The following is a 15,842-nucleotide window of genomic DNA, read 5'->3' on the forward strand; positions in this document are numbered from 1 at the left end:
GAGAAAAGCTGTTTTCACCAAGTTATGGACAACACCATGTGTTAAATACAGCACAACTTTCAAAAGCCATCTTTCCAGAAATGAGAATGTCGATACAGACCTAAAAAACCAAAAAAAAACAAATGAACAAAAGGCAAAACCCAAACAAACAAACAAAAAAACCCCTAGGAATTTCCACTAGAGACACACTTTTTGTAGCTGACAACCTTTCCTCTAGGTGAGTGACTCTTTTCCACCAAGGAGATACAGATACCCCAGTGGAGGCAAAATACTTTATGGAGAGTGAAATGCCTTTTAAGATCAGGATCAATCTTCTAAATGAAGTAAAGAATCATCAGCATTTCTAGTCCAGAATCCTTTCACATTTGACAGCCATGAATGGAGAAGTTCCATTTTGTTGACACATACTGGAAAAAAACACAAAAGAAACAACACCAAAAGAGACCCAGCCATCACTGAACATTCTTCTGCTGGGAGAAACGACATAGCAAACATTCTCCTAATCTTGCATGTAAAGTACAGCAATTTCACTGCCTCTCAACGTTTCAAGATTAGATCACAATATAGGTTTTTATCAAAAGTTAATATATTAGGATCAAGAGTACAACTAAGAGGATGCTCAGCAAAACAATCCAAGTTCAGCCCTGATGCCTGAGTTTAGTTCATAGTTTTTCCCTCTGGTGACAAGTAATTGACTGAAGAAGGTAGACCTTCATGAAGAGTCTTTCCCTTTGGAGAAAAGCAAGCAAAGAAACAAACTTGTACTCCTCATGCCCAGTCTAGAAATCTCCTGGATTTGTCTGCAAATTATGACACTATTTCAAAATTAGAAGATGAATCACATTCATACTATCTGAAAATGTATGATGTATTTTTTAGACAATTACTACTAACAAGCATTTACCTGCTACTGTGACTTAAGTACACTGTAAAACTTAACCTTTCAATGTGGGTGTCTGCAAGAGCTCTTTTGAGCAAAATCGTTTTGGCTATTGCAATTGCCATTAAACACAGGACTTTCAAGGGTTTTTAAACACAGGAATTGTACTAGTAAATACCAAAACTTCAGAACAAACCCCAAAAAGCCCCTCTCTGGAGAATAAAAAGTCCAGTATTCCTTAATCCAATATTAAGGTCTTTGTATACTAGGCCTGTGATGAATATATTATATAGTAAAGTTTATCGTTTTCTCCACCGTAACTTTCCAAATCATGGAAAATACCAAAGCTTTACCTCCCAACAGTAGCATAGGATTGCTAAGAGCTTAAGAAGATTAAGAGAGGTTTTGAGATCAGGCTTTAAGATAAGGTTATCATCTACACCAGGAATATCCATGGACTTTTAAAACAAAAAGTTGAAATAATTTCATCAGACAAAACCTCTAATTCCAAATAATGTATACTGTAAGATGTTGTTGCAACAAGATGGTTTTCTCCTGATATATTTTATTTGGGAGGCCTGGGAGAGACTAATCTGTCCCATGTACTGTGTGGTCTCAGGACATAGCTGCTTTTGAACTATATAATACAATGCAAAGGTAAAAATTCAAGTTCTCCCTCAACTTTCTGCATTGTAATCCTTTACTATGTTGTCAATAACGAATTTCAAGAGGAGCTTGTCTATAAAACCTACTTCATTTTAGAGCAAGATTTTTATCATTATAAACACCCAAGTGCCCAAGACATAAGCACTACTAAAAATACATTCTAAGAAAAGACTTAATTAGACACCTCATTTCTTCACCCTCCAGGCCCAAAGAACAACGTCTTGTTTTCTGACCTTCTCCCATACCACTTCCTAATTAGTAACTTCATACACACATAAACAACTTAATTCTGGCTGCCATTCACAAAGAACAGCTCAAGAAAACATCTAAGGCCCTGATCCCAAAACCACACAAATAGTCGTTTAAATATAAGCATGTGGGAAACTCCAGCACAGCCTTGGAAGCGGCTCTTGTGTTTGACTATAAACAAGCACATCAACCCATCTGTTAGGACCACAATCCTGAAATCATCGAAGTTTCAGGATGAACGAACCACATGTTCAAAACCAGCTCCCCGGTGGGACCCCGTTGTGGAGCGGTTTCTAAGAGGAAATCCAAAAACACGTCTGTGGAACTAACGATGAGAGCCCCAAAGACACTCAACGGGCCAAAAGTCTGACTTGCAATCAATATTTTGAAGCACCAAGAAAGAACTCGATGTGACCGGTCACTGTTCTCCGTGAATTCCCGCAGTTACCGGCCGCCCTCTGCGAGGGGCGGAGTCTGGCTCCGGGCACGGATACGGACACATCGCCCCCTCCCTCTCTCTCACACACACAAAAATCCTTCCAGGAACGGGGCTCGGCTGGCAGGCTGCAGAAGGCCGGCGGCGGCTGCGTAAAGGAGGCAGGGCGGCCGAGGCCCCGACGCTGCCCCGGGCACATCAAAGTGTGATAAGACGCAGGCGAGAGGGCGAGCGCACAGTGCCCCGCACAGCGCAACCCCTGCGGCTGCGTCGGCAGGCAGGGGCGCTGGGTTGGGGAGCGCCGGCGGCAGCAGCGCGACAGCCGGAGGCGCCCGCCCCAGCGCCAGCTGCCCGCGCTTCGCACCGCCGCATCCCGACCGACCGTCGGGGAAAGAGCCATCGCCGCGCCGGGCACCGGCTCAAAGGCGGCCCTGAGCACTCCGCTGCCGGCCGGGCGGCACATGGCCTGCCCCCAGCCACCGCTGCGATTCGCCCCGCCGTGCTCAGAACAGCGGGAGTTTGCCCTCCCTCACGCCCCGTCCCGCCCGTGGCCCCCACCCGGGACGGACCCCGGGCGCTGCAGAGGACAACTCCGCGGCCCTGCGGGCCGGCGGCGCTACCAGCCGGTGGCGGGACACCCGGACCCGCTCCCAGTCCTCCGGGGCCCTTCTCCCGCTCACCTGGTGGCGGGGCTCTGGAGCCCGGGGCGCCGCGGGGTGCGCTGTGCCCTGCAGGGCTGCCCCGGCCCTGGCTCCGCGCTCCCGCCTCCGGCAAGCTCGGCCCGTGGAGGGGCGGCGGCGGGCAGAGGGCGGCGGGCGGCGGTAAGCGACCGGAACCGCCGCTCATGGCGAGTCCCGGGAAGCCGGAGCAGGAGCGGACACGGGCGCGGGTCTGGGGGAGTGCCGTGAGAAGGGAGGCAGCCGAGGGGGAGGTGGAGGCAGCGACGGTGGCCCCACCAGCGGGGGAGGAGGCAACGGAGGAGGCGGGGGGCGGCGGAGGGGAGGAGGAGAAGGCAGGCAGGAAGGGGGCGGCGGAAGAAGCCACCCATCTGCCGCTCCGGCCCGCCTCGCCGGCTTGACGGAGGTGCGGGTCGCCGCCGCTTTCCTCGTCGTGGGGAGCGACGCCGCGGTCCCGCTGGCGGGCAGGGGCATGAAAGCCGGCGTCGGGCTGCGCCCCGGGGGCTGCCGAGCGGGCGGCCGCCGGCATCGTTGCCCGCTCTTGCCGGCGCCGCGGCAGCCGCCGCCCCAAGAGCAGCCCCACCGCGGGAACGGCGGAGCGGTCAGCGCCAGCGGGGACGCGTGGGTGGCATGGGCGGCGTGGGGAGCCTCCGGCCGGAGCGCAGCCCACCACCGGGCGGGGGGGCCGGTGCCCAGCCGTGGCGGCTGCTTCAGTCGCGCAGCTGCTTACTGCTGCCGCCGAGGAGGAGAAGGAAGTCTCCCCGCCTGCTTCCTCCCTCCCTGCCTCTCTCCGTCCCTCCCTGCTTCTAGCCCCAGCGGCCTGCCGGCATTCCGGCGCTTCCCCGAGGCCTCTCGCCGCCCACAGCAGCGCTGCTGCAGGGCGTGACGACCCGCGGGGCGCGCACAGGCGCGGCCGCCCCGCACTGCAGCGGTGTCCCCTCGGGACAGCGGGAGCGGGGTCTGTACCGGGACCCCCGGTGGGCTGCAGCCCTCCCCGAGCAACCCTTGCGCGCAGAGCCCGGAACCATCCTCGCCCTGTCCCGTGTTCCGTCTCCGCGGGCAAGGGCACCGACGCGGCCCTTCGCCCTCGCTGTCCGGCTCCGCGCCCCCGCGTCGACACGGCGCTCCGGGGACGGGGGGCAAAGGTTGCCATCGACGGGTGAGCCGGCCCCCACAGGCACGTGTAAGGAGCGGGGACCGCCCCATCCCGGCGTCAGCGGGGGGCGGTGAATACCGATCACTCACAGGGACAAACCGCGCCTGCCGGTTTATATAAAAAAAAGTCAAGGATGTCGGTAAAGGGACAGGTTAAGGACAGGGATGTCCTTAAACTGTCACGGTGACGCCGGTTTCCTTGTCAGACGAACAGGATTCTAGCAAATCCATTGGCATGAGAAGACACCAGGAACGCAGCCAAGACGCAGCTAAGAGTTTCTCTGAAAGTGGGGAAATGCCTCTGTGCGTGCAGCAATGCGCCTCTGCGATGCGGAGAAACAGCTGCATGTGTGGAGTGAGCCCAGGAAGAGTGGAATAGTGGGAAAAATGACACATGCATTAACAAAGAAAATGCATAGCGAAATTTACTAGCCAGAGGGGTGAACTTGCTGTCCTCAGTGGAACAGCAGTAATTCTCTGAGATCTAAATGTGCAGACAGAGAGTTATTTTGCACATCACAGCAGTGCTGCCTTCTGTGCCATGCTGTGAGTGGGAAATGTTTCCACAAATCCTGCATTTGCCAGCATTGCCCCACTGTGCCAGTCTTTTCCCTCGCTTCATATCATTTGGTTGAGATTTTCATCCAATGTGGGAGCAGGTGACCATGACTCCCCAGAGGATTAACAACTCTGGGGTTTGTAGCAGACTATTGATGTGACTCTTATGTCCCAACACTTTTTTAACATCATTCAAAACCTTTCTTGATTTGTTTGTTAAAGCTTCATGGAGTACTTCAGGTCTTCAGCCCTGAAGTCGGAAACAACTTCAACAGCTCCTGTCTCCTGACTCTGTGAAACGTAAGGGTCTGAAGTACTTTCCTTACACTTCCCCTTTCCAAGGCGTCTACACTTCTTTCAGATTGCTGTTCTCTGGCATACACATGCAGCCTGCATGAAGCTCTTGGCAGTTCACAGCTGGCAGAAAGTGATGAACAGAGCCATTATTGCTTTTGTAATGATTCATTTTTCACTCACTTCCTGGGGGGAAGTCGCTTTAAAACTACACCCATATTGAAGATAATGCTTAAAAGTGCATTGTGGCACAGACTTCTTTTTTTGTGAGCCCTCCAAAAATGGCAACTTTGAATACTAATTATACACTACAGGAAAAGGTGTGAAAATAGCACCAGTCCTTCAGCTAACACAATCTTTTTAATCTTTTTGTATGTAGATTATCTTCCAGAAATAAGCAAAGAAAAGATATTTCTGCAGTATGAAGTTACTTCAGCTATTAGTCTAACACACACTCCAGACTAGAGGCTGTCTGGAAGTTCAGGAAAGCTGTTTCTGTGCAATTTGGGACAGGAGTCTTACAGACATAACCTGACAGTTGTGGTGCACTGCACTTCATTTCCTTCTGGAGCTTTGGTGTTCCTTTTTCCTGTTAGTTCTAAATTTAAATAAAGCCTTTTCAAGAAAACATCATTGCAAAAGCTAGATACAGATTTTTTTTTTCCTGGAGTCACTTTACTCAAGTATGATAAGAGATACCTTTAGTCTAATACCCTATTAGTTAGGGTAAGTGCCACATTTGGAAAACAGGCAAGCTTTTAGCAGTGTACACAAAGCCTTCAGATCTGCTTAAGGTCTTCAGGTACTTAAATACAAGGTTTTGTCTAAGGTTTAAAACAGCTGTTAACTCATTTTTCTGAACAGAAACATACTGCTGGCCATCCAGAATCACACTCCTTGGTAGTTATATCAAGTAGATCCAGGGAAAAGCTATAAAAAGCTTTTTTTTTCTCCTTTGTTGTGATTCTTGGTATAAAGTTTACAAACTTGCAATGCTGCCTGAAAAAACAGTAAAAAAATGAAGTGTCGGTTTCCGTACCTCTCCCAGTGGTCTGGAAGAATCAGTTACAGGTGTGATTTTCAGGGTTCTTATTGTGATACAATGTTGAAAACTGGGATTAGATATATTGTTTCACTAAAAATTCAGAAAGTTAAACTGTCCCCAGAGCATCTCTTAAAAGCTGATAGCCTCTGAAATGGTGTTTAAGACTTTGCATATGCCAGACTTTGCAATGGGATGATTTCTACCATGAATCCTTCATGAATCTCTGTTTTGTTTCTGTTGGTGCTGCTGAAGTCCCTGATGATTAAAAAAATTACTGCAAGTAAGGCTGGCAAGACTGAAAAAACTGATTATAGACTTTGAAAATTGATATGATAACTGATCTGAGAAATGCCTCAGAGACACTGGGGACTATTCATTTGAAGAGGTGAGACAATCTGTAGCACAGGTCAAGTGCCCATGCAGCAATGCCCACAGCTGCAGCTGGAAACTACAGTGCAGCTGGAACACTGTGGTCTAATCACTGTCACTGAGATGTGGAGGGATAAATTGCACGGCTGGAGCACTGCATCAGGGGCTATAAACTGTTCAGAAGGGACAGGCAAGGAAGGAGGAGTGGGCAGCAGTGGGAACGATGTTACCCTCTATGTGGAAAATGGATGAACTGCAGAGAGCTGCCATGGAAAACCAGCAAGGAACAGGTAAAATGGGTAAAAACTGGGGTCAAGCCAACAAGGGAAACCTCATGGTTGATGTTTACAACAGGCCACCAGATCCGGGGGAGGATGTTAATGAAGTGTTTTTACTTCAGCTACAGGAAGATTCACACTCCAGGCTCTGATCCTGATGGGGGGCTTCAACTGCTCTGACATCTGACATCTGGGAAAGGAGCACAGCAACTTCTGTCTCCTGTAGGCAGGTCAGGAGACTCCTGGAGCACATTGAGGTCTTAATCCAGGTGATAGCCCAACCAAAGAAACTTTACCAAAATAATAAGAATAATAAGGGCTTCTCCAGGTATGTGGTCAGAAAAGGAGATCAAGGAAAATATAAGCCCCCAATAAATAAGACAGGAGAACTGGTCTAGTACAGAAAAGGCTGAGGCACTCAACATTTTTTGCTCAGTTTTCAGTGGTAAACTCTCTTCCCACATTTCTTAAGCCCCTTCTACCTAATCTATATTAACCCTTCTTTGGTTTAGAGTGACTCTTCTCCAATAAGTTTTGATTTGTTTGGAAAAAAATACATGGTTAAAATGAGTATGATAAATACAATACAGAAGGGACTGTGCAGGCAAAAGGATAGGTGGTTTCATCATGCATTTTATTTTATCAGTGGCAGGATTTTTCTCACCTTTCAGTAGCTGCTCTGAATTAACCCTGATAGTCAGGCTCTATGTAGATGACAAGATTTTTGCCCTGTGATGGCATAGGTTTTACACAAGTAACCCACATAAAACAGCTTCAGTCATTCTAAATTTTTTATACTCTAGTCTTCAGATATATTAAAATGCCCATGAAAGACGGATGTTGTGAAGTTCTTCCATGTTACAGTGGAGAATATGACATTGTTTGTAGTAGATAATGTAGCTTAATCCCACACTGTAAAACACCATTTATGCATCTCTCTGTTTCTGAACAAGTAGTAGCAAAAATATGGACCAGCTTTTTCAAATTATTATTAGACATGGTGGCTAATATTTAAACACAATGTGAAGTTGCATGATTGTCATAGCTGCTGAGTAATGGTAGAAGAGTGTAGCCAGACTGAATGGAACATCAAACTGAAGAAAAGTAGACTTGCTATTACAGATTTAAAAGCTAACTTTTAGGCAGTTAGATTCCTAGACTGTGTTCACTCGTCTTCGGCTCAGATTTTAGCTAGTGTGTATTCAAGGGACAGTCATGGGTGGTCTCATGGGGAAAGTGGAAACAGGTGCACCACACCGTTGGACTCACAGTTGGCGTTATGCAAATACATCCCTGGTTGTCAGTATGTTGCAAACAGCTGCTCCTTTATCCCATAGCAATCTAGTTGACATTCCACATTTTAAGTTACCTTTTAATGCTATCCATCCTATGGATTCATGAAAGAATTAGATAATTGAATTGATATTATTTTGAATTTATATTGATAGAAGAACTGATATATTAATATTATCATAATTGATAAAAGAACTAGAGCAGTGGGGAATTGTTACCAAGTCTCATTCTCCCTGTGTAGCTGCCAGTAAAAAAATCTCATGGCACATGGTGACTGCCAATAGATTACAGAGCCTTGAATAGTGTCCCTGAACAACTCACTGCAGCTGTTCCCAGGAAAAGTGATATAGTTAATATTCTTAATGAATAAGATGCATGTACTGAACAACACCAGCAATATACTTTAAATATCTTGGTGTGGTATTCAGGAAATCAGGAGAGGATTCAACACCTATCACTCAAAAAACACAGAGTCACTTTGCTGGACTTTCAAGGGAAAGGAATAAGGGAAACTGTGAGAATGAAACTAGTCATTACTGAGGCTTGGATACAATCCAAGACTTCTTTCTTCTCCACTAGGAGCTGATAAATGAATAAGTGAAAGCTGTCATTCAACTTGCATACTACAGAAAGTAACTATCTAGAAAGTATACTAAGTATTCTCTGGAGCTTTATTAATACATTGATGATGAGGTGTTATAACTGGAGACAGTGTAGACAACATCTCAAAAGATAGGAAGCTTCCTGTATCAGACAATGCTAACCCTTGCATTGAGAAGTCTGGTATTCTATATTGTAAACCCACAAAAGTTGGTAAATTCTGCAGTAACTTGAACAGTGAGGTCCAAATATCAAAAAGTTCGCATCAATGCTGGCAGAATTCTGAACTTCAACTTGGCCTGTACCCTTAGGACCAATATGGAACACAACATACTCTCAAACTGAAGAACTGGAAACCTGAAAAAAAATAGATATGAAAAGGCTATTATGTAACAAAAACAAGTGACTATTGCAATCAACAATAATGCCTGCTGGAATTTTTTGAATCACAAGAGAAATTGAACAAACTGCTGGACATCATTGGTGTGATATTTTTATGGGATTCACACCATCCGTATCTGGCATATTACATCTTATATCCTGTGATCATTGTAATATTGTGTTCTGTTTTATTAGCTTTTATATTCTTGTGCTAGTATATTTGCATATTGCTTTTCTCTCCTTGTCAAAAATATATCACATTTAACACATCAATTGTTAAATGATTACGTGCCAGTAAGAATACTATCTCCTTTCAGATGTTGCATCATAGTGTATAAGAAATGTATGTATAATCAATGGAAGACCTGCAAGTACTACTCTGAAAGCTAGGTTTATATTTGCTTATTCACTGACAGAGCTTCAGAGCCTGGTTTAAAGAAATAATTAGTATGCAGTCTTGAACTATGGCCAAATTTCAATTTTTATTTTTTTCCACAAAATGCCTTTAAATATCATTGTACCTTCCCTAAAGAATTAAAAGGTACAGGAAAGGAGGGAGGAACAAACAGCCATTTGATTCGGAACAGAAGCGTTATCAATCATAGTGACTGGAGTTTAATTACAGAGTGAGAAGAGGACAGGCTAGAGTAATACACCTTGAGCTAGAGCATTTACAGAATATTAGTACTGGTGGTTTTGTTTAGGTAACAGAATTTATTGTCTGCCTTGTTTAATATTTCACAGGCTTTGTGTGTAGTTTCCCATCAAATGCACACTAAAGTAATTTCTCCTATCCCAGGCTGAAGCTTCCTGGAGAAATAAAACCAGAAATTTAAAAAATAGGTTTGAATGACAGAACCCATCATTAGTGACTGTGTGGGTCTGAGGGCACAAAAAGAATTTACAAGATGTCTACATTCAGAATTGACAGGCTCTGGCTCTCAGTGCCTCTGGAGGCTGCATTTCACTCTTAGGCATATTTAGCAAGAAGTAGACAAATTATTTATTCATCTACCAAAACCAGAGAACACAACTATAGAGACACTGATTACACAGTGATATTTATCTCCTTGATTGCACATGCTTTGACATGCTGCATTACTTTGGAGAAAAGAAAGGATTCTGCCAACAGAGCAGGAGAACATCTGTCTCTGTTAATGGAGAACCTGTCAGCATATTACTGGTCTGCTCTTCCACTGAGCCCTTTCAAAGCCACCCTGCTAACCAGATGAAAGGGACACAACTCCTTGATTAGTACCTAAAACAAAATGTCATTTTGACTTTATCAGCATGGCTTATGAGTAACAAAATATGTTAGCAGCTGGTGCTGAAACAGATTGAGCAGCTCACACCCCTGTGATATTTGTTAGATGTTTGTTTGCTGGTGTTTGATTTGCAGCCTAGAGTGACTGATAGCGCAGGGCAAGGTACTTCAGTAACAGACAGCAGATAACAGATAGATCATGAGTCTGCATGCAGCAGATCTGGGAGCATGCAAGTTTCTGAGAGGGTTTTGTGACAGAACACACAATATATCCAGGCAGTGAGGAACAAAGACTCCCAAGCAATAGCTTTCACTTGTGTATCAATAAGAATATAAATCTTCAAGGATCTCCAAAGGTCAATTTCCTGTTTCAGTAGTCAATAATATATCAAAAGAGAGTCCAGAATCAGACATATTTTTCACAAAGATGAAAGAACCTTGCTGAAATCAGAGACACTGAGAGTTGGCTTTGAGGATTGACACGAGGAGGAGAGGTCAGTTAGTGTTCCACCTTTGTAGAGCCAAGAAAGACATCAGACTCATTCAGTGTTTGTATAGTGTCTGCATCTCACATCATCATGTCCAGGAGATAAAAGAAAATGCAACTGTTGTGGTCCTGAATTAACTGTGTTGGAAAGGTGTTGGTGCATGAATCAATTAAAATTCCTGCAGAAAAGTGCTTATCCCATAAACATCTGCCTGGCCAAGTCATCATAATGTATATACTGTAAATAACTTCACTTCAGGCTCCAAGTAGGTCTGACAGTAGCTGTCCACAGTGAGAAGGGCCATGGGTACATATAGAGCAATAGACAGGATGGAGACAGGTCATCCCAGTGTGCAGTGGAAGAAGGTGAAAGAAGGGATGAGGTCACCCATAGGTATGATTCAGGCCATTTGATTTGTTTGTGACAAATAGCCAAAAGATTCCTGAAGATAGGCCCGTATTTGAAATCAGTCCTTACTGAACTGGGACCAGAGAATCTCAGTCATTTGTACTGGGTACTTCATAGAGAGCATCACAGGACCCATGAGGTACACAAGCCCTCGTTGGGGTTTTCCACTGATCTAAGGCATGGGCAAGCAAAAAGGCAGAGCAAGGACTGGTGAGTGCTTAAGCCACAATCTTTTCAGGCTCAGGATCATCACTATGATTCCCATATTTGAAACTTGGGTGAAAACCATACATCAGCTTAAATGGGACCAGCAGTACCAGCATTTCATTCCCTGTGTGTGACATACAGCTGAAAGACCTTCACTGAGTCTAGGGAAGAACAAGGTCCTAAAACTCTCTCTGGCCATAGATATATGCAAGGATTCTAGCTGGAAGGTCAGGATGATGGTGCCCAAGATGGCATAAGACCTCTCTAGCCCAGCTATGAGGTAGAGCTAAGTCCCCCAAATCCAACGTAGCATGTACTTGATAATATCTTCCATTCTACAAGCCTCACTATACCTCACTGTCTGTAGAGAAGATGCAAATGTCAAGAGCTTAATACTGGAACAAGATCCAAAATCAATTCAGACAGTCCCGAAGGAAGAGAAATTTTAGGAAATCCTCTACAATTGGATTGAATAAGCCATACTCTGGAACTGCTGCTCTGTTGGCCATGTCTTCTGCAGGTCAAGAAACTATGAGACTTCATGTTGTGTCCCAGCTGTTTCGAGTCTGTAACCCCCACTGTCCACCCCAATTCTTCTCTTCTACAATTCAGGAAGATTTACAACATGGAGGACTATGAAGCCCTGAGGTATTGTGGTACAACATTCTAGCACAAACCAAATCTCTCTCTTATTTGATCCCAGCAAGTCAACTAGATTCCACTAGTGTGTATTTTTCATCTCTGCTCTCACCTTATTTCTGATGCTATGTGAAGACCTTATTCTCAGTGAGAGATTTCAGAACCTGTGCAGCTTTACCAAATGGAGCTCTCTGAAGCACCTTAAAAATGTACAGGGACTTCCTCTGGGTTGCAGGAAGTACTGGAGAATTATTTAATTTGCGGCAGAAGAACTGAAAAAGAGGCAGGAGATGTCTAGGGTAGATAACACAAAAAATGAACTACCAGATTTTTAACAGGTGATGTTCAGTTTTTGAACTAGCTTCCAATAAATCTAGTGGGGTTTTTTTGTTGTTGTTGTTTTGGTTTGGTTTGTTTTGTTGTTTTTTTTTTGAAGACTCCAAAATGGGATGAGATTGTTTTCCTGAGAAAATTTTAAGATAAGCACTAGTCTAAAGGTCCAGTATTGACGTACTTGGAAGCCAAAGCTGAAAACAGAACTGAGATCTAAAATGACCACCTGCAAATCTTTGTAAATCTGCAATGTGTTCACTAACTAATGGAGGTTAATTTATTGTGTTGACAAGCAGTAGCTGGGGGACAGCTGTAGGCATTCGCTCCTCTATATTTGCTTCTCTGATCAAACCTGCAGAGCTTTCTAGAGTTATGCATATGACCACAGAAAGTCCTGGCATTTTTCTTGAAAGAATTGCACAGCAAACCTACCAATAATGGGATATACTCCTGCTGTGTGCATACATAGATACGGAAATATATATATGCACTTACAGGTACATGTGTACACAAATACACCCAGAAGCATAAAAGGATGAAGCAAAGATACGTAGAAACTTCATAATCTCTGAAAACTTCTCTGTAAATAAGATGTCAGTTCCTTTTTTTGTTAAAAAAAAATCCAAAACTTCTTTTGCCAATAAGTAGTCATAATCACTGCTAACTGGGTCATAAATTCCACACTGCTTATTGCTGCTTAGCTCATCACTAAAAATGGCCCAAGTAGATGAGTGCTGCTCTCTGCAAAATGCAAATTCCAAATCTACACTGCTGGCTATAGCTCAATGCTAGGAACTCTAACATTTTTCATGCTTTCAGCACACAGAAGAACATCGACCATGTGAGTGACTGCTGTTACAGTCTTCATTTTGAAGATGTGGGCTGATTAATGCAGTGAAAGCTGCTTACTCCCCCTCCTTCTCCTGTCCTCCATTCAGGCCAAGGAAGATCAAATTTGGATTTACTGAGGAGAAACTGGAAGTCATTGGACAACCCTCCTCACATGACACAAACATTAGAAGCAGAACTGCATTTTAATTGACTAAACATTAGAGGAGTAAAAAGGTCCAGATAGCTGGAAAAGATTTATGAAGGAAATTTTAATTTATGTTTTGTACATTGGTGATGATTATAGGTGAAAGACACATGATGGAGCCTTGTTTTCCTAAAGCCTGCTAAGAGGAAGTGGTGAATGAATACTTTGGCTTTCTTTGCTTGCCTGGGCAGACATTACTTTACTGATTAAACTATTTTTATCACAACACATGATTTTTCTGCCTTTAAGCCTTCTGATTGTCTTTCCCATCCCACTTGATAGGAGTGGTTATGTGGGGTTTAGCTGCCAGCTGGGGTTAGTCCATCACAATCTGTCCATCAGTAAGCTCCTGCCATGGTTTCTGAGGTGGGGAGCTTTCAAACAAAGCAGAAGAGCCATAAGACATGCATATATGCTTTTTTTTTTTTTTTCCTTCTTTTTCTCTGATGTTGCTAATTTTAACTTCCAATTCAACCCAGTATTTTCTAAGCAGCAACTGTGGCTGTTGCCTGTAGACACTTCTGGAGCTATGTTGATATTCTGGCAAACCACTGGTTCCAGATTCTTCAAGCAATGTCAGAGGTGTTTTCCTGGGTAAAATGGAATTAATAATGTTAATTAAATATTTAATGCCTTTAAACAAATTGAAAATTCAAGGCACAATCAAACTATTAATGACAAAATCCTGCAAAAATGAGCAGTGCTAAAATTTGGGAATTGGTCTTTGCTAGCCTCAGCATTATCATGGAATCATAGAGTGGCATGGGTTGGAAGGGACCTTAAAAGACTATCTACTTCCAACCCTGTACACCATGGGCAGCAATGTCACCTAGTAGATTAAGGTCCTCAGGGCTACATCTGACCTGGTCTTGGGATGGGGCATCCATAACTTTTCTAGGCAATCCAGTTCCACACTACCCTCTGAATAAAGAATTCCTTCCTACCATCTAATAAAAATTTCCCCACATGCATGCTTTCTAAAAAAAAATTATTTTTAAAGTTCCAAACCATTTCCCCCTGTCCCATCACTATCTACCCATGTAAGCTGCCATTAGAAGTGTGGTCTGCCCACCACTGATCTTTCCTTTGGCCCTGTACAGAAGTACATTGCAGCCCTGTCTGTCACTATGAGATGAGGTTTTTTTCTCACAGACCATTAACCTTTTTCATCATATATGATGGACCTGCTCTGGGTGTGAATAGTGGTTTTCCCACCCCACTACCATTTTGAAAAAAAAAGCTTATGACAGCATGTTTGTCAGTTTTTACCATTATTACACAAAACCTAAATTCTCTTGTTAAAAATATTAACTACACAATGCAAAGCATCTGCGTTGTCTTAATCAGCAGAGATATTTTTACACTTTCATTGAACAGAGAACATCTTGGAGTGAAAGAAACATCGTGACACTTATACATAGCTGCTCAGCTGGCACTGGAAGCTGTGCAAAACACTTTGCATTTCCTTTCCATCACCTTCACACTCCTTATTAAGGATGAGTGTTGATTATGCTGGTATGATTTCCCTTGGTACAAGGTACTGCCTTTTCCCTGTTTCTTTCTGTTTCTGGATTCTAATTTTTTTAAATACCTGGTGTTGATTACAGAGCTACATTTTGTGGGCCTTCATCATATAAAAAAGTCTTGTAGGTGCCTTTGGTGGAACTGTACTTTTCCTTATGTGGGAGTCCAGAAATCAATTAATGAAATGATACTAAATGGGAGACTGAATCAGAAATATTATTGAGCATGAACACAGCTATATATAGAAGTATGTAAAACTATTATGTACTTTCCTCTATGGTGGTCAGACTTTACCTAAACCAATTAAACTTTTATGGCTACATTTTCTTCAGCAATAGAGTAGAAATGCCTTAGACTGTGGATTACACCTTACAGGAGGCTTTTGAAGCCACCCTGTTATTTGGATGCTGTAGTAATAGAAATTAAGATCTTCAGTGCATGGCAGTTCACAACCCCTTGCGGTTTATGATAAACACAACCAATCAGCAAATCAAAGACTGGAATAAACCACAAACCTTTCTACAGGCTGTGCTTGGTAAGCTGAAAATTTGCTTCAAGCAACAAATAGTTGTGAGCTGCCAATGTTAGACAAGAGATCAGTTCTTAGAAGATATTTTTTCCAAAACTGGTCTGTATGTTTGATGTAGTACCACAGAATGCAAAAGGAAGTGGCAAAGAGAGGAGAGGAGCTTATTGGTGAGGCAGTATTTTACCTGTACACTGACTACAAGATAGACTCTTTAATAATAGCTACATTTATTCTACTAACAGCATTCAGCAGATAAATGGGATATGGGATATTTGGCTCAAATTTTAAACAGTTAGTCACAGTCAGGACTGGTATCTGCTCACAACCCTGGAGCAGATGCTGTCACATAGTGACAGTGGAGACTTTGCAGGAACTCGTGCAAACTGCCCTGAGCACTGGACTGATAACTGACTCTGCGTAGTGCAGAGGCTTCCAGCTTCTCTATCAGTTCTTGAACCCCTTGCCATGTGAATGTCATGTTTCTCAAAAATGCCTGTTTTTTCAAAATGGACCTGATTTTTTTTTTCATTGGG

The 15,842-nt window shown here is 43.8% G+C and overlaps 1 protein-coding gene across 3 annotated transcripts in view; it reads right to left on the reverse strand.

Moving 5' to 3' along the window:
- Nucleotides 1–3,437, reverse strand: part of RNF38 (ring finger protein 38) — a 110,343-nt gene extending 106,906 nt beyond the window's left edge. The window contains exon 1 of one of the 3 annotated variants that reach the window (XM_053931532.1): nucleotides 2,912–3,437. In XM_053931532.1, coding sequence (XP_053787507.1) covers nucleotides 2,912–3,437 — 526 coding nt within the window. The remainder of the gene's footprint in view (nucleotides 1–2,911) is intronic. The other 2 variants (XM_053931534.1, XM_053931533.1) reach the window with 2 other exon arrangements.
- Nucleotides 3,438–15,842: the final 12,405 nt, after the last annotated feature.

Source organism: Vidua chalybeata, chromosome Z, assembly GCF_026979565.1.
Source record: "Vidua chalybeata isolate OUT-0048 chromosome Z, bVidCha1 merged haplotype, whole genome shotgun sequence".
NCBI lineage: Eukaryota > Metazoa > Chordata > Aves > Passeriformes > Viduidae > Vidua > Vidua chalybeata.